The sequence below is a fragment of the Mus caroli genome, unplaced genomic scaffold (genome assembly GCF_978045245.1).
Source record: "Mus caroli unplaced genomic scaffold, Mus_caroli_1 scaffold_17, whole genome shotgun sequence".
NCBI lineage: Eukaryota > Metazoa > Chordata > Mammalia > Rodentia > Muridae > Mus > Mus caroli.
The window spans coordinates 34078372-34097295 of record NW_028227272.1 but is presented as its reverse complement, the minus strand read 5'-3'; the positions used below and the strand labels follow the sequence as shown (position 1 = coordinate 34097295).

General features: G+C 39.9%; 1 protein-coding gene across 1 annotated transcript in view; it reads right to left on the bottom strand.

The window, feature by feature from the left end:
* Polq (DNA polymerase theta) overlaps positions 1–18924 on the bottom strand; it is an 86272-nt gene that overhangs the window by 42119 nt on the left and 25229 nt on the right. The window contains exons 10-15 of the mRNA XM_021184708.3: positions 18424–18560; positions 17113–17317; positions 16783–16925; positions 14255–14448; positions 13282–13406; positions 11085–11328 (exon numbers count right to left, since the gene is read on the bottom strand). Coding sequence (XP_021040367.1) covers positions 11085–11328; positions 13282–13406; positions 14255–14448; positions 16783–16925; positions 17113–17317; positions 18424–18560 — 1048 coding nt within the window. The remainder of the gene's footprint in view (positions 1–11084; positions 11329–13281; positions 13407–14254; positions 14449–16782; positions 16926–17112; positions 17318–18423; positions 18561–18924) is intronic.

The window sequence follows — 18924 nt, the reverse complement described above, 5'->3', positions numbered from 1 at the left end:
ACCATGAACCCACTCTATTTAAGCTGCTTCAGGGAACTAAAATGGCAGTGGGGGTGGGCATGTAGGGAGGAAGAGGGGGAGGAGAGACAGAAACAGATGCAGGCTCTCATTCTAGCTGGGAGAACTAAAAACTGATGTTTAAACTACATTCTTGTCAAGTGGTGTGAGGGATGCTCAGAGGGAAACACTGGAGAGGACAGGAGGTTGGCAACTCTTAAACAGCATAATACAGGAAATTCCCACTCAGACAGACTTCTTAAGCAAAAGCCTTAAAGACGGGAAAGATGGCACAGCAGTTAAGAGCACAGGCTGCTCTTTCAGGGGACCCAAGTTTAGTTCATGACATACACATAGCAGCTCACAATCTGTAACTCCATTCCCAGTGATTCCAACACCCTCTTCTAACCCCTGTGAGCACTGCATGAATGTCATACACAGACATATATGCAAGCAAAATACCCATACACATTAAATAAATAAATCTATCTTTTTTAAGAAGTGAGAGTCAATTTTTTTATTGAAAATAAATCTTCTCACAATATAAACTCTGAACAAAGTATATGAAGGGCTAGAAAATGAACAAAAGACAGAAAGTCCTGGAAGGAGATGCAGTTTAGAGAATGACATGTCAATGAGTGGGTTTTCACCTATTCCCTCAGAGGCAGGGTCTAATCAGCACCATGGAAAAACTTGGGAGTTGTGACTCAACTCAGGAGGAGGAATGCCCAGAAATAAGAGTGTGAAACCAGAAAAGTGAACCCATGTTCTTCATATAAATTGCCTCACATCTGGCTCTAAGTTATGCCAAAGTGGGCATATTCCAAACAGCCTGCCACAAGTCTGCAGCACTGTGCTGGCGAGATGGATCCAAGGGCAGCAGTGCTTGCAGCCAGGCCTGACGTCTGACTTCATTCCCTAGGATCCACATGGTAGAAGGAAGGACTACTTCCATGAACTGTCCTCTAACCTCTACGTGCATGCATGTGCACACACACACACACCCATGCATACACATAAATATAAATAAATCTAATTTTAAAATTAAGTCTTAACAACTAACAGAGAGGGGCTAGAGAGATGGCTTAGCAGTTAAGTTAGAGCTGTTCTTCCAGAGGTCCTAAGTTCAAATCCCAGCAACCACATGGTGGCTTACAACCATCTGTAATGGGATCTGATGCCTTTTTCTGGTGTGTACTCATAAAAATAAAATAGATAAATCTTTTTTTTTAAAAAAAAAGATGATACAACCTTTAAGTTGAAGCTTTAGTAATAAGGCAAAGTAGTTTAACACAGATATTTATCAATTTAAAACTCAACATCAAATCTAAATTTATAATAGAATGAAATAAAGATTGTCTACTTTAAAAAAAAACAAAAACAAAAAACAATACCAAGAGAGAACTAAGCTCAGCACTAGAGTGAGTTCTTCTGAAAAATAATGGTCTAGACCCCAAAAGATCAAACAATTATGTAACTGAGTGCTGGGAGGAGGACAGGATGTGGCAAAACTAAAGTGAGGTCATGAGGAATGGGGAGCAAGTTCCCCTCCACCCGAGTAAGACAGCTGCAAACCAAGGACAGGTCAGCAGACATCCCAGCTTGCATTTCGCTGCTGCTTGCATCATTCATGCCAGGGGAGGGAAACTGTGGTAAGAATCTTATGGAGCAGTCCCGTGGCCTGCATCAAGCAGCCGGCTGACAGCATGTGCAGGAATCACGCAGGTGGAAGGCCCAGCCAAGCCTCTGGATGGCGAAGGTCAAGCCATAAACTTAGCTAAAACCTCATGAGAAACCCCAAACCAGAACTGCCTCCAGAGACTCCTAAACCTCTTCATTACTTGCAGATACAGTGCTGTCAATATATAGTTAAGGTTATTCTGAAACCACTGTTTAAAAGTAGTTCATTACAGAAAATAGATAACATGGCTAACAAATCCATTAAACTTCAAAGCTGTGCAAGAAAATCCCAAATCCTACTACAAATAGATTAAATGACTCACAAGTAAAAGGACTCTGGCTCCCACTAAATTTCCCATGACATCATACAATGCAAAGCAACAAGAATAAGTGGGGAAAAAAAAAAAACTCAATAAAAGGAAATACAGGACCTAGTTGTGGTGCCTTGCCCTGGAATTCAGGATGCTGACACAAAAGATTTCAAGTTCAAGGCTAGCCTGGGCAACTTAACACGGTCTTGTCTGGAGGGCCAAGTAGGACAGAGATTATATATTAATCTCTGTGCTTCAAAGTCAGAGAAGGACAGTTTTGAACATATAGTAATGTTTTGTAAGCAAAGCATTCCTCAAGGAATCTCAGTAAAGGATAAGTTCGTCCAACTAAGACAAATCTAGGAATACCTCAGCAGTGAAAGTCAGAATTTCAACACATAAGGATATGTACAGCACCTTTCTACATTCACCCTCCACAGAAGCAAGGGCAAAGCTGCAAACTTAATGTACAGTGCTATATGCTGAGACACAGACAAAGGAAAGGAAGGAAAGGAATCCCACAGCTGCTGCTCAGCCAGTAGGTAGACTGTAAGGTACAGGGCACCACCAAAATCTTCAAGAACCCGAGCATGCAGTGTGCCAATACAATTCACCACAACTTTCTAAATTTAAAAATGGAACAGCAAAACAGAGCCAACTTGGAGAGAAAGAAACATGGGAACTGTCATAAATATACATCAAATATAAGAGCAAACTTATCAGTCATTGCAATCAATATGAATAGAACTGAATCATCTATTCAAAGAAAAAGATTTTCAATTTGGTTCAGATGTAAAACTCAACTACTGTGAAGAATGGTACACAAAATATTAAGAATACAAAGTGATTCAAAAGCTAAAGATGAAGGGATCCCAAAAAAGCAGATACACAAAAGCAGCTAATTCAGGATAAGCTAAGTATGAGTTGAAAAGATCTTAAGTGTGAGAAAGGGGACAATTAAAGCTCAAACTGCAACCACACATACACAAACAGATATGAATGTATTTGAAGCAAAACGCCAAAAAACAAACTGAACCAGAAAGAATCACCCTAAAAATATCAAAATAAGGGAGAACCTTGACTGTGAGTGTAAAGTAGGGTAAGAAAGAACCTAATTAATACACAAATACATTTCAGACATTAGACCTTACAATCACAAACACGCCTAGTCTGTACTGCTGATAAATCTAACATACCTGGCTGGGTTCCCCACACAGTCTGTTAGTAGCAGATCACTGGATTTTTACATGTCTACATAATGAAGTTTCCAGAAACCCATCAGGACAGGAGCTAGGTCCTCTAGACAGGCAGATGTGAGCAGGGTAGGCAGAGACACCAAGATTGCTATGGCTTTTGGTGGGAAGCAGAGATACACGTTCAGTGAGAGATCCTGTCTCAAGGGAATAAGAAGCAGGATGATTCAGAAGGACACCTGAAATCCTCCTTTAGCCTCTGAACACACACACACACACACACACACACACACACACTGTGCACACTTATGTACACACACACATATACTATGCACATGTACATTTTAAAAACCTGAATTTTTGGTTGTCACACAAAAAATAAAAGAAAAAAGTAATAAATTCTGTGGAAAAAAATTGAAACATATATATCAAGTAAAAGGCTCAAAATTCAAATCCATTTTAAAAAATAAATTATTTAAGAGAAAAAGAAGGCAGAGGAAGAAAGGAGGAAGAAGAGGGGAGGAGGAAGAGGGTGAGGAAGAGGATGGGAAGGGGGAGGAGGAGGAGGAAGGAGGAGGAAGAAGAGGAGGAAAAGGAGGAAGGAGGAGGGAAGGAAGAGGAGGAAGAGGAGGAGGAGGGAGGAGGAGGAGAAGGAAAGAAGAAAGAAGACAGAAGAAGAACCACCATCACCACCACCATAGAAATTTAAGGGAAAAGCCTAGTCAGGTAGTCAGTTAGAAGATATAAAATTGAGCAAACAGATATTCAGGATTACTCACATTTATACAACTGCAAAGTAAACCATGAGGAGATACAATAAAAATCTCTAACAATGTGATGTTGCTATTGGTGAAGCTATGAGAAAGTTGGCTTTCCACCAGCATATCAATAGAGAAAATGCAACTCCGGGTGACCATCCTGAGGGCAATTCTGAGGACCTGTGGGTCTCCCACTGAATTATTCCCGACAACAAGAAAACTGCATATTGTGGGCAAAAAACTGGAAGCAATATGGATGCCAGTGGATTTTCTAGGTTTTAATGTATTAAGTACTAAAAGGAAAGGGAGGCTATGCAAAGAAATACAAGATTTCTATCCCCCACCTAGTATTTCTTTTAATTTTTTATTAGATATTTTCTCTATTTACACTTCAAATGTTATTTCTTTTCCTCGTTTCCACCCCGAAAACCCCCTATCCCATCCCCCCCCCCACCTCTGCTCACCAATCCACCCACTCCCGATTTTCTGTCCTGGCATTCCCCTATGCTGGGGTATCCAGCCTACACAGACCAAGGGCCTCTGATTTCATTGATATCCACCAAGGCCATCCTCTGCTACATATGTGGCTGGAGCCATGGGTCCCTTCAAGTCTCTGAAGAAAGAAATCAAAGAAGACCTCAGAAGGAAAGATCTCCCATGCTCATGGATCAGCAGGATTAACACAGTAAAAATGGCCATCTTACCAAAAGCAATCTACAGATTCAATGCAATCTCCATCAAAATTCTAACTCAATTCTTTACAGAGATATAAACAGAAATTCTCAAATTCATTGAGAATAACAAAAAAAATCCCAGGATAGTGAAAACTATTCTCAACAAAAGAGAACTTCTGGGGCAATCACCATCCCTGACCTCAAGTTGTTCTATAGAGCAATAGTAATAAAACAAACAAACAAAACAAAACAAAACCACACATGGTATTGGTACAGAGACAGGCAGGTAGATCAATAGAATAGAATTGAAGACCCAGAAATAAACCAACACACCTATGGTCACTTGATCTTTGACAAAGAAGCTAAAACCATCCAGTAGAAAAAAAAGCATATTCAACAAATGGTACTGGCTTAAGTGGCAGTCTGCATGCAGAAGAATGCAATTTAGTCCATTCTTATTCCCTGTACAGAGCTCAACTCCAAGTGGATCAAAAACATCCACATAGGACCAGATACACTTAACCTATTAGAAGAAAAATTGGGAAAGAACCTTGAACACATCAGCACACGGGAAATTTTCCAGAACAGAACACCAATGGTCCAGGCTCTAAAATTAACTATTGACAAGTGGGATCTCATAAAATTGCAAAGCTTCTGTAAGGCAATAGACACTGTCACCAGGACAAAATGGCAACCTACAAATTGGGAAAAAATCTTTACCAATCCTACATCTGATAGAGGGCTAATATTCAATATATACAAAGAACTCAAGATGTTAGACTACAGAGAACCAAATAACACTAATAAAAAATGGGGAACCGAGCTAAAAAGAGAATTCTCAACTGAGGAATACCAAATGGCTGAGAAGAACCTAAAGAAATGTCCAACATCCTTAGTCATCAAGGAAATGCAAATCAAAATGACCCTGAGATTCTACCTCAAACCAGTTAGAATGGCCAAGATCAAAAAACTCAGGTGACAGCAGATGCTGGCAAGGATGTGGAGTAAGAGGAACACTCTTCCATTGTTGGTAGATTTTTTTTCTTCAATGAGTATGAAGTGTCCTTCCTTATCTTTTTTGATAACTTTTGGTTGAAAGTCAATTTTATTTGATATTAGAATGGCTACTCCAGCTTGTTTTTTGAGACCATTTGCTTGGAAAATTTTTTTCCAGCCTTTTACACTGCAGTAGTGTCTGTCTTTGTCATTGAGGTGAGTTTCCTGTACACAGCAAAATGTTGGATCCTATTTATGTATCCAGTCTGTTAGTCAATGTCTTTTGGGGGGATAATTGAGTCCATTGATATTAAAAGATATTAAGGAAAAGTGATTGTTCCTTCCTGTTATTTCTGTTGTTAGAGGTGTGTTTATGTGGCTATCTTCTTTTTGGTTTGTTAAAAAATGGTTATTTTCTTGCTTGTTCTAGAATGTAGTTTCTCTTTTTGTGTTGGAGTTGTCCATTTACTATCCTTTGAAGGGATGGATTTGTGGAAAGATATTGTGTAAATTTGTTTTTGTCATGGAATATCTTGGTTTCTCCATCTATGTTAAATGAGAGTTTTCCTGGGTATAGTAGCCTACTCTGGCATTTGTGTTCTCTTAGGGTCTATATGACATCTACACAGGATCTCCTAGCTTTCATAGTCTCTGTTAAGAAATATGGTGTAATTCTGATAAGTCTGCCTTTATGTTACTTGACCTTTTTCCCTTACTGCTTTTATTATTCTTTCTTTGTTTTATGCATTTGGTGTTTTGGTTATTATGTGACAGGAAGAATTTATTTTCTGGTTCAATCTATTTGGAGTTCTGTAGGCCTCTTGTATGTTGATGGGCATCTCTTTCTTTAGGTTATGGAAGTTTTCTTCTAAAATTTTATTGAAGTTATCTACTGGCCCTTTAAGTTGGGAATCTTCTTCTATACCTATTATCCATAAGTTTGGTCTTCTCATTTTGTCCTGGATTTCCTGAATGTTTGGGGTTAGGAGCTTTTTACATTTTGCATTTTCTTTGACTGTTGTGTCAATATTTTTCTATGGCATCTTCTGCACCTGAGATTCTCTCTTCTATCTCTTGTACTCTGTTGGTGATGCTTGCATCTATGATTCCTGATCTCCTTCCTAGGTTTTCTATCTCCAGGGTTGTCTCTCTTTGTGATTTCTTTATTGTTTCTATTTCCATTTTTAGATCCTGGAAGGATTTATTCAATCCCTTCACCTGTTTGGCTGTGTTTTCCGGTTATTCTTTAAGGGATTTTTCCTTTATTCAATCCCTTCACCTGTTTGGTTGTGCTTCCTCTTTAAGGGCTTCTACCTGTTGACCTGTGCTCTCCTATATTTCTTTAAGGGAGTTATTTATCTCCTTCTTAAAGTCCTCTATCAGCATCATGAGATGTGATTTTAAATCCAAACCTTGCTTTTGGGGTGTGTTGGAGTATCCAGGATTTGCTGTGTGGGAGAACTGGGCTCTGATGATGCCAATTAGCCTTTGTTTCTGTTGGTAAGGTTCTTGCACTTGCCTTTCACCATCTGGTTATCTCTGGTGTTAGTTGGTCTTGCTGTCTCTGGCTGGAGCTTGTCCCTCCTGTGGGGCCTGTAAGCCTGTGTCAGCACTCTTGGGAGACCAGCTCTCTTCTGAAGGGACCAATGTACAGAGGGCTGTGGAATAGCCCCAGCTCTGAGATGCAAATGGAGACTGAAAAGATCCTGTCCCAGCTGTTCCACTGTTCCTATGCCCTGTGTGCTCCTAGTCTGTCCCATTTTGGACAGTTATTGGAGAGAAAGTGAAGATCTCACCTCTGAGCCCAGGAGTGAGAGCACTCCTGGGAGATCAGCTCTCTCCTGGCAAGACCTGTGTACAGAGGGCTGTGGAGTAGCCTTAGCTCCCAGGTGCAGGTGGCAACTGGCCCCACTTAGTATTTTTACAAGCCAATAGCTAGTGAGTACCAATTTTAATCATTTGGTCCACTTTCTTTTTTTTAATGAAACCTGGAATCAAATAATGTATTTTATTGTTTAATTCTCCAGTCTTTCTTAATTAGAAGTGCCTCCTTGGTCTGTTTATCACAACAGGTATTTCTGAAAAGGACTGAGCAATTATTTTGTAAATTATCTTCCACTTTATACTTACAGTTTTTCCTTATAATTAAATCCATATTAGGCATTTTGCTAAGAACAGATTAGCATATTATACAACATGGTGCTGCATCTTAAAAAATCACTAAGAAGATAGACTGGAAGTGTTCTCAACACAGAAATGGTAAGCATATTGGGTCACGTTTGTGTTAATTATCTCAAATTAGTCTTTCCACAATGTTCACATGTTTTAATATTCTACCATTTAAAGGATAAAAATACATATTCGATACTTTTTAAAAATACATTTTAAAAGGAAAACTATTTCAGGGAAGTAGTTATATCCTCAGTACACTACACAAAGCATATGATATTGAAAGCAATAATTTTGCTGACTTATGGTTCCAGACTCAAAACAGGCATAAGCATGTCAGCATCAATACATCAACCTGACCACAGAACTGAAGAAAGCCCCAAGATGTACTTACAGACAACAAGAAAGAACTTTCAACTCATATTTTTTAGTGAATACTGCCTTCCCTCCCTGAAGAGTGACAGGTCATCTGTAGTATATTTTCAGCATGCATGTCTATGCTTGATCTTCTTCACCTCAGAAACTACTAGTTCATATCTTGGCATAGATATTTATCTCCAAAGAGTCTGTGAAAAATGGAGATTTATTCTACATAAAGTAGTCAGCCAGAGGCACATCTCAAGGAGATGAAAACACTAATCCTATGACAGCCCTAGTTCTCTAACAGAATGAGTTATACTCTGGAGCTGAAGACATTTAATCTGCATCTACTTCAGAATTTGTCCAGCTACGAACTAGAGCCGACAGGTGTGCTTTTGCATGCCAGGAACCCAATCACAGGGAGGCCAAGGTAAGGGAGTCGTAATGTCAAGAACAGCCATGTTATTATATAGTACGGCCTATCAAAAACATAGTTCATTAGTTAGTTAACTGAAGAGCTAAAGGTGACAGCAATGAAAAGTATCAGCTAGTGAGCTCACTGAGCATGGTGGCAGCATACAGTCACACCTGTAAGTACCACAGCTGTACAATAACTCAGATCACAAGACCAACCAGAGACCTAGCTAATACACTGTTACTAAGGAAAATTAAGATATATTGTTTAAAAATATATAATACATTCCTAAAATACTTGAAAATATACCCCTAAATTACTTAAACACAAATGTATAATGCCCTAATGCAATAAGAAGGCCAAAAATTTCTATTACAACTGTATGTATGTATGTATGTATGTATGTATGTATGTATATTCCTTAAAAGCATCATGATCTGCAAACTCACACACTAAACCCTATGAGCTTAGAAGACAGTTGAGACAGACTACTATATACAGGCTGACAACGGAGCACTGATAAAAAAAATTATGAGACACTACCACTGCTAAGGCTCTACAGTATTTGCACCTATCACCAACTCAGGGGCATCCCTCTAGTGGACATTCATTTCCAAAAGAACCATGCAAGGAAACTAGAAACCTGGCTCATTACATTGCTGTCTTAGTCAGTGTTCTCCTGCTTTGAAGAGACAACATGACCTTGGGCAACTCTTATAAAGGAAATCATTTAATTGGGGCTTGCTTACAGTTTCAGAGGTTTAGCCCATTATTATCATGGTGGGAGCATGGCGACACACATGGCACTGGAGCAGTACCTGAGAATTTTACATCCTGATCTATAGGCAGAGAGAGAAATGGGGCCTGGCATGGCCTTTTGAAACCTCAAAGCCCACCCCCAGTGCCATGTTTCCTCCAACAAGGCCACAGCTACTCCAAGGCCACATCTCTTAATCCTTCTCAAATATTGCCGCTCCCGGATGACTAAAGTGTGAGCATATATGGGCCATTTTTATTCAAACCACCACAATCACTAGGAAGCCTTCTTATACCACTGTTTGGAATACAGAAGGCTTTGTGATTTTTTTTTTTCCAGCATTAGTAAGGATGCAGTAAAAAGCCACTTAAAACACCACAAAAAAATGACGCTCAAGATAAAGAGCCACAGTGGGGACATGGGCCAACATTCAACACCCAACAGCTATGGAAACAAATACAACTCAAAACAATTTTCTGCCCCTTCACATGTCATTCCACCTCAAACCTTAAAATGAATCAAGAGTAAATGTACGAAACCTGCAAAGCCAAGAAGCTTGTAAAAGGTCACACACTGGTAATGCAGTGGATTTGATCTAACGCTTGTATTATGTTAATTGTTTAAAATCTGCATGTAAGATGCTGAGGGTCCCTGCCCCCCCCCAGTTGGTTTTAATTGGTAAATAAAGTTGCTGGTGGCTGATGGCTGGTCAAGGAGACAAGCAAAACTTTAGGATTTATGGGCAAGGGGACCAAGGAAGGAGGAAGGATTTAGAACCGCCATGCCAGGAAAAAAGTAAGGACCAGGCCTGAGAGCTGCAGAAGCATAGCAATCACGGAAGAGCCTGAAAAGAGCACCCTCACTTCAACTGGGTGTGGGTCAACAAAGATGGAATATGGATTTTAGTACATAATGACTTAGGAGTATTGGAGGGGGACATTAGCCATGTGGAGGCTTGGGAGCATCCCAGCCATCAAGCTATTTAGGGCACACTAAAATAGAAGCAGTATCTGTCTTTCATTCCGGAATCCAGAGCATTGGGGTGGGTAGCAAGGAACTCGATCTGCAGCTTCCACCCCTGGGTCCATTAGAGAAGAAATTAATTGGTAACTGTAACAACCAGTCCCTTCCCACCCTTGTTAAAAGATTCAGTCCAAAAGCCAGGCCCAACATCAGTGGAAGGGAAGAGACTGAGTTGGAAATGAGATGGGCATTCTGCTTTAGAATATATGTTTAATGTTCCTCAAATAGAATTGTTAGAAACCAAAAGTAAAGAGCCATCAGCCCTGATATTTTAATTTTGGAACATGTTCAAAAAGAAAGTAATTAAATGATTTCTTGATTATATGGTAGTCTAATCCATTCAATGTGTTGTTAGCCCCTCCCTGTTCACACAGTCTAGGAACCCTCTCATCAAAAACTGAGTGAAGGTCTCGTGTTGTAAAGAGCAGTTAAGCAGAGTGTATGAACGGATGAGCCCTGGAGAGGTGATGGGAGTCAAATCTACTGCAGAGGCCGGCAAGCACCATTGCCTCACTCATGCTCAGCCTGAGGAATCTAACACATGTCACGAGTGCCTTTCCAGCCACACGTGGTGTAAACTAGAAAACAAACAGTAACCCTCAAGAGAAAGTATAGTCACATTTTCCGACACAGCAAATATGCCCTAAGATTCTCAACAAGGGAAACATTTTAATATATTTCATATATTATCAATTCTTTAAGTTGATGCATTGTCACTTAATAACCCTAAGACAGACACAGACTCTGTTACCTTTTGAAAGGCAAAGAGTTCTTCAGAACCACCTCTACCTCTGCACTATCAGCTCTGGCAAGATCTGCCACAGTGAGAAAGCCAGAGGCGTACAGGAACCTGGCTCTCTGCGCGTTGAGTAAGGACACCCGGATCAGGTCACACAGCTCTCTCTGGATGCCAAACGTAAGACGCTTCTGAAACTGGGAAAGCAGTAGTTCCATGTTGTGCCAGCCCAGACGGTTGGAAAACACCGTAATCATTCCTAGAATGGTCAAAGAATATTTCTTGAATTAAAAATTGCTTTTAGACTAATTCTCCATAAATGTATAAAAATACATAAATATATATTCTATGTGTGTAGGTACTTATGTGCCTAAACGTGTGTGTGTGTGTCTGTGTGTGTCTGTGTATGTCTGTGTGTGTGTGTGTGTGTGTGTGTGTGTGTGTGTGTATGTGTGTGTATTTGGTTTGGTTTTGATCCTTCTGCAGAAAGTAAAGTTTAACAGAGCCAAGGGATAAGTTAATAGGAGAACAAACAAATATTAAAGGCCCTAGTTATGTGCACAAAGAATAAAGTAAGCACAATTAGAGGCAAGAGATTGAGGTCAGGCATCTTCCTTCCGCTCTCCACTTCAGTTTTTGAGACAGGGCCTCTCACTAAACTTTGGGCTCACTAACTGCCTGGACTAATTACCTAGAGAGCCCCTAGGATCTTTGCCTTCCAGCACTGGGAGTACAGATATGCATTGCTGTGCCCAGCTTTGTATGAGGGTGCTGGGGGATCTGAACTCTGGACCTCATGATGGTGTAAGAAGCCCCCTCTCAAGGCCCATCTCACTTATTCCTATGAACAGCATTTGGATACTGAGGCACACACCACTCCAAAACAACAAAAAGCCCCATTCTAGTCCACTCTTCTTACTACTTTCTCTTTTTTTTTTTTTTCTTTTTCTGCTTATTTTTTTTTCTTCTTTTAAATGAACTGTAACAAAACAGATGAAAGACTCTTTCCTGGACAAATGATATAAAACCTCAAATGCTAAAAGAACTAAAGAGCAACATTCTAGTTACTATTTTCTTGATCTTAGCCAAAAGACCAAGAAGCGACAGTATTTTCTTTAAAAAAAAAAAAAAAAAAAAAAAAAAAAGGCTCTCCTGCCCACCTGCCCAGAGCCCCACCCTCTGGAAATAAAGAGATCATGAGAGCCAAGCACCTCCCTTGGAGGACGTCACTGCTCCACAAGAACACTGCCTCCAGATGCAGTTTAGATGGGTGATGCCAGTCACTTGAGTACTGAGTGCTTCCCTTCACTGTACCCTCTGCCCACATCTACTCAGCATCCCTCACATGCACACACATTCACAAAGAAGCCTCTGACACATAAAGACAGACCCTTTAGTATCTCAGTGTTTCCTTCCTAAGGGCTAACATCGAGTTACATCAGACCCAGACTCTACCTGTTTGTGAAACCTAAGAGTGCTTCTGGAGGCACGATATTTAGATTGGTCAGGTCAAGAGTCTACAAATCTCTCTTCATCTACAGCCTCTTTCTCAAAATCTACTCCTCAGTACTAAGAGGAAAGGGATTCATTGAGGACTTTGTTTCTCCATGTCAAAGGGGAAGAGGAGAAGCCAGGGGAAAGATGTACAATTAGCAGGTTGCTAAGAAACAGACAGGAAATAAATAAGAGTGAGACACAGCCTGATGATGGCTCTCCAGAGGCAACAAGACACCTGATGACAACACTAGGGACTCTAAGATTACAGATATTTCAGAGAGGCTTAAATAAATGGAAGGGTTGGTTTTTTGTTTTGTTTTGTTTGTTTGTTAGTTTATTTTTGAAAGTAATCTTTTTTTTTTTTTTGAGACAGGGTTTCTCTGTATAGCCCTGGCTGTTCTGGAACTCACTGTATAGACCAGGCTGGCCTCAAACTCAGAAATCCGCCTGCCTCTGCCTCCTGAGTGCTGGGATTAAAGCCACGCCCAGCTTTTTTTTTTTTTTTTTTTTTGGTTTTTAAGCCAAGCATGGTGGTATACACCTTTAATTCTACTACTTAGGAGGCAGGAGGATCACTGAATTTGAGGACGGTCTGGTCTACATTGGAAGCTCCAGGCCAGCCAGCGCTACACAGTGAGACCCTGCTCAATAAAACAATCTAAACAGCTTAAACCATAGAATCTTAGCTAGCCGTGAAGCACTTTGTCTGACTAACCTGCATAGACAGCAGCTGACTGTTGCAAAGACTGAATCTGTCCACGATTACATCCATACTTCTGATTAATGTCCTTTAAGGGAATTTCACTGATTAAATCCAGTAACACAAGACTTGTGAAAAACCTAAAAATAAATGATCAAAAGTGATGTAAGAGATCATTTATAGTTATGATGAAAGTATAACATACACTGTAAACCACTTACAGACCAAAATGGCTACAGAGGATCCAGGACCCTCCGGGAGGATAGCAGACAGAAAGAGTCCTGGGAGACAAGACTCAGACCATGTGCACACAGTACGTTTTATATGCCTTAGCCATAGCTAAGAACTAATACCAAAGTCACAAAAAAGTTCCCACATTTTAATGTTACTAACTGACTTCAAGAAATTACTTGGGTTAAGAAATTTATGGGATGGTACATAGTTCAGAAGATTTGATACAAGGATGTAAGATGAATAGAATTTCAGTGAAATGACAGTATCTAATTATAGAATCCAGATTTGATCTGAAACACAAAATTGGCACAAATAATCCAAGCACAGAGATCCTTATAAATTTATACTTGACCCTGATGTAAATCATATACTATATTTGAAAATGTACTGTATTTGAAAGCTTAACACTCTATGGTCTCCCCATGCGAATCTTTTAGCACCTTCCAGCTGATAAAAGATTACTTCTAAAGGTGCTACAAAATACAAATCCAGATAAAACCACCATAAATGGAAGTTCTGACTCAAAAAGGAAAGTGGTTAAATATTTGACTTTGAAGGTCTGTAGGCATAATGACTGCTAAATTACAAGTTACAAGAAAAGTTAATGTCAGTAAATTAAATAAATCAGAGAAATTTATAAATTTTACCATACTCAGTCAAAATGTTTATATTGTTGAAATCAGAGTGAGTCAGTAAACTGGATATGGACGTAACGCCTGACCCTGATTAATGCTGCAGGCTCCTTGATGCTTACCTTTTATGGATGGCCATTTGCCGATGCTGTCTCTCGGTTCTGGCTACTACTTTTCCTTTCACACATCGAGCCAAGAACCCTTCCTCCACTCCAACCAGCTCTGCCACCCTTTTCATAGAAGTTGGTAATTTTTCCCATAAACAGAAAAACCGGTACCAATCAATACTAATCCAATCTTCAAACACAGGTGTAACCTAAAAAAAAACAGCTTCATTTTAGTTTGAGTAATTGCTTGCCAGTGAGCTATGGGGAGCTCAGTAGTAAAACATTTACCTGGCATGCACAAGGCTATGGGTTCAAGCCTTAGCACTGGACCAAACAAGCAAACCCATTATACTACATAAGAAACAAAATTATAAATGTAAGCAGTAAAGACAAAGGCCCAGGCTGCAGCAGTCATCTGTGGTAATAATGCATTTAAAAGAAACCATTAATTCAAAAATAACTCATTGACAGAACAAAGGCAGACAGAGAAAAGAAGAAAGCCAGAGAGTGGGGCAGGGGAGGGTGATACTGGTTGTTTATCACACAAACTGATTTCATGAAATGCAATTAAATCATAGACATTTCAACCTAAGTAGGTCTGACTCAAGGTATTATCTTAACTGTTTCATGTAATTCCAAGAAAGAATCAGAAAAATGGGAAGAAGAGATGGGCAGGTGGTCCAGGAACTTTCAACAAGAAAGTTCTAAGACAAACAAGAAAGAGCCAAGTGTCCTAAGCACTGGGCTGGGGATGGAAGCAAAGAAACACCTTTAAAATGTCCAGATGTTAGAACACGAAGACTTCAAAACAAAAAGATTATAAAATGTAGACAAAAGGGTAAAAACAAACAAACAACAATGCTTAGAGGCATTAGGATACAAAGCTTGAGACCTGCCAGGCGTGGTGGTGCACACATTTAATCCCAGCACTCAGGAGGCAGAGGCAGGCAGATCACTGAGTTCCAGGCCAGCCTGGTAAGGTCCAGGCAACCTAGCACACCTAGCAAGTTTGAGGCTGCCTGGGCTTCAGAAAAAAAAAAAACAACATTTAGGAAGAAAAGGCACTTTTTTCCAGCCACAGAGCTCAGGAGCAAATAAGAAAAAGAGAAAAGGGGGTGGGAGGAGATGAAGAAAGGACAGGGGAAGGTAAAAGAAGAAAGCATGGCATCAACTGAACAAGAAAAGGACATGCATAAAGAGAACATTACTGTGCTGAAGCCAAAAGCTCAACTCAAACAGCCTAGATCTGGAGCTCACACTCATGGCTGCCCCATAATACTCGGGACATTACTAAGACCATGGCAGACAGCTGGTAAGACCTGCTTAAGATTCTTCCCAGTCACATCAGGGGGCCCACAACACTGAGCCTGTTACTACCCATGTAACTTATAAGTTTGTAAAGGGAAAGAAAAGACCCTGTCTTCACATCTGCCCTCTGCACACAGTGCATTTTATTAAAGCACTTCTGATAAGTCCCCATTCTAATGTAAAGTCAGTGTTACTCTCTCCCTTCATTTGCTCATCAAAGTGTATGAATCTGCTTTTCAGTGACAAACATTTCTGGTTAGGTTTTTGTTGAAGAATTTGATAGTAAATTTATATCAAAACATTTATCATAACTATAGAGGGTGATCAAATATAACAAACTTTCTATGATGAATACTGTTGACTCCAGAGTCCAGAATCACAAAGGGGACAGGGCATTAGACAAACTGAGTGAGGAAGACCAACCTGAAGTGTGGATGGAAGCACCGCATGGGCTGGAGTCCCACACGGAATAAAAGGAGACAGGGAGCTGAGCTCCAGCATTTCTCTCTCTCTCCCCACCTCCTAACTGTGTGAGCTGCTGTGAATAGGTTTGACCCTCACAGACTCATGGGTTTGAATGTCAGGCCGTAGGGAGTGGCACTATTAGGAGGTGTGGTCTTGTTGGAGTAGGTGTGGCCTTGTTGGAGGAAGTGTCACTGTGGGGCAGGTTTTGAGGTCTCAGAAGCTCAAGCCAGTCACTTCCTGCTGCTTACAGATCAAGATGTAAAAATCTCAGCTTCTCCAGCACTATGCCTGCCTGGATGCTGCCATGCTTCCCATCATGATGATAATGCACTGAACCTCTGAACTGTAAGCCAGCCCCAATTATATGTCTGGGGTTTCTTTGTTTGTTCAAGAGTTGCTGCAGTCATGTTATCTCTTCACAGCACTAGAAGAGTGACTAAGACACCAATAAAACCTTAACAAAGACACTATGGATGCAATGGGAACTGGCACCTCAGCCTTTCTCCCGTCCATACCTTCCCTATCATGATGAACTATGCCCTCAACTGTGAGACCAAAGAGACTCTTCCTTCCTTCAGTTCTTTTGACAAGTTATTGTGTCACAGCGACCAGAAAAGTAATGAATTCCTCCTGCAGACCTGGTGTAACACACGAATCTCAATATTCCCTAACAAGAGGCAAGAGGATCAAACATTCCAACATAGTCTTGCCTACCCAGTGAGGTTCTATCAATAGATAAGCGAATAGTATTGTCTTTAAATAGAACTTACCAGGTAGACAATATGAAGGTCATTCTCTAAAACAAAGCCTTTCATTGCTCTTTGGAGGTCAGCAAAAATATCGAGGGTATCGGTTGGAGACAGTGAAGAAGAAAGAGTAGCTGATCCAAGATGTGTTGGGTGATACACCTTTCCTGGAGCAGGGAATACAGGATTGAAGGTTAAAAAAGCAAACACTGCCCTTCGCTACAACACATTAACCCTCTCAGCTCTGTCAATCAATATGCAGAATCTCATCTAACATGCAGAAATTTATGAGCAAAATGTAAATAGTGAATATGATATAAACGGTGAGCATGTCTGCATAAGAGCTGTGTTTACCTCCTGTGCCGTCTCTGGGCTCTGCCACCTGGATGAACTCATTTTCTAACAGCCATGTCACACAGGCATCAATCGCTCCAAGCTGAACATCATCTTGATTTCTTTGAATCCCTTGCTTCCCTTCCTTTACAGAAGCAGCCAAGAATGTGCAGGCGGCATAAGTCTGCATATCTTGTGACGTACTGGCCACCCCACCAACGATTATCTGAGAGAAAATGTTTGAAAAGTTCGGTAATTTTTATGAGATGTGTAGAGTCCCAGGACACCAAGTAAACAAAAGTGCCTTTACCCTCTTAAAATATCTTCAGTCTTTGTATAGAGACGCTTTATTTTGTCATTACACATTACAAACACAGATGACAACTGTACAACGTGACATTTTCCTTGAGAGTAGATATCATATTTTCTTGTAAACAAAAAAAGAATGCACCTGAACTTTGGGAACTAGTTAAATATATAAAGGAGACAGTCATGACTCACACCTGTGAGTATACACTTTGCTCCTAAATGCCACTCTTGAATACATGCCATTCAGAAGGATGGGAAGGGTAGAAACACATGAAGCTAGTATTTAGTGTGTTACCTTGACTGGCCTCAGCCTTGTGAAGCAGCTCATGTCTCCAGTATCCTAGGATAAGGAGCATGCACCACAGGTCCAGCCCTACTATAAACTCTTTATTTTTTTTTTTTAAATATACACCATGATTTGATTTTAATATCCACATGTATTATCTTAGTAGAACAAGGGTTCATTTTGTCATCTTTTCTCAAAATGCAATAAAGAATATATAAAAAGTAAAGATGAGCCACAGTTATAGCTCAGTAGAGGGATACATGCACAGCACACAAGGCTGAGTTCAATTCTCTACACTACCAAAAAAAGGTGAAGAAAGCCACATGTCATTTGGTTGTTTAATCATTTTTAAATAGATTAATATGCTAGTTGCTATATTCAACTCCAGAAATAACCATATATTCATATACATAGTACATAGCATGTATGTATATGCATATATATTTGTGTATGTGTATATATATATGTACATATACATATATATGTGTGTGTACATATATGTGTACATGTATTAGAATGTATTTATCAACTTATATGACAGAGCCCAATAGCATAGCCTAAGGAACTATGTATATATGTATGTATGTATGTTTAAATATATGTAAGAAACAGACTCATATTTGAGAAAGCTATAAAACATAACTATCTTGTTCTTAAAGAAAACTCACCTCATATTTTTTACATGCTCAATTTTTGATAGATATAAAAGAGTAAACTATGACTTCCTGAACTCCTACCTCCAGAATAGCTCGTATCATGCTAGCAGTGACTTCTCCCTGTCTCTGCAGACAGCTGTGCACAGGCTCCAGAGATCCTTGAAGCAGAGCAATGCCCTTGGATTTCTCAGAGTTCTTACAAACTAGGATACTTTCACCTACAACCAAAAACACATATCTCTTCAATGCTAAGCCATGTCCATAAGGCACTATTAACCAGAAGTCTAACTTACTAAGTGGAGACAGGAGATGCTAGAGGTTGCTACGAGTGCAGAATTGTTATCATAGCTATAGTTTTGAACTCTGGATAGGCAACCAGAAGCCATACTGCTGCTTTGGCTTTTAGATTATTTTCAGTTCTATAACTGAAGGTGCTAAAGACTAATAGGAAAAAGGAATATAATTTCTATTTGGTCTTGATGTTTTAATTTTGATGTTTACGAAGGTTACATAGGAAAGGAGTGAGGCCTGCCAAAGCTGTTAGGTGTCTTATAGTTATTTTTAATAAAGGCCAACAAAGTG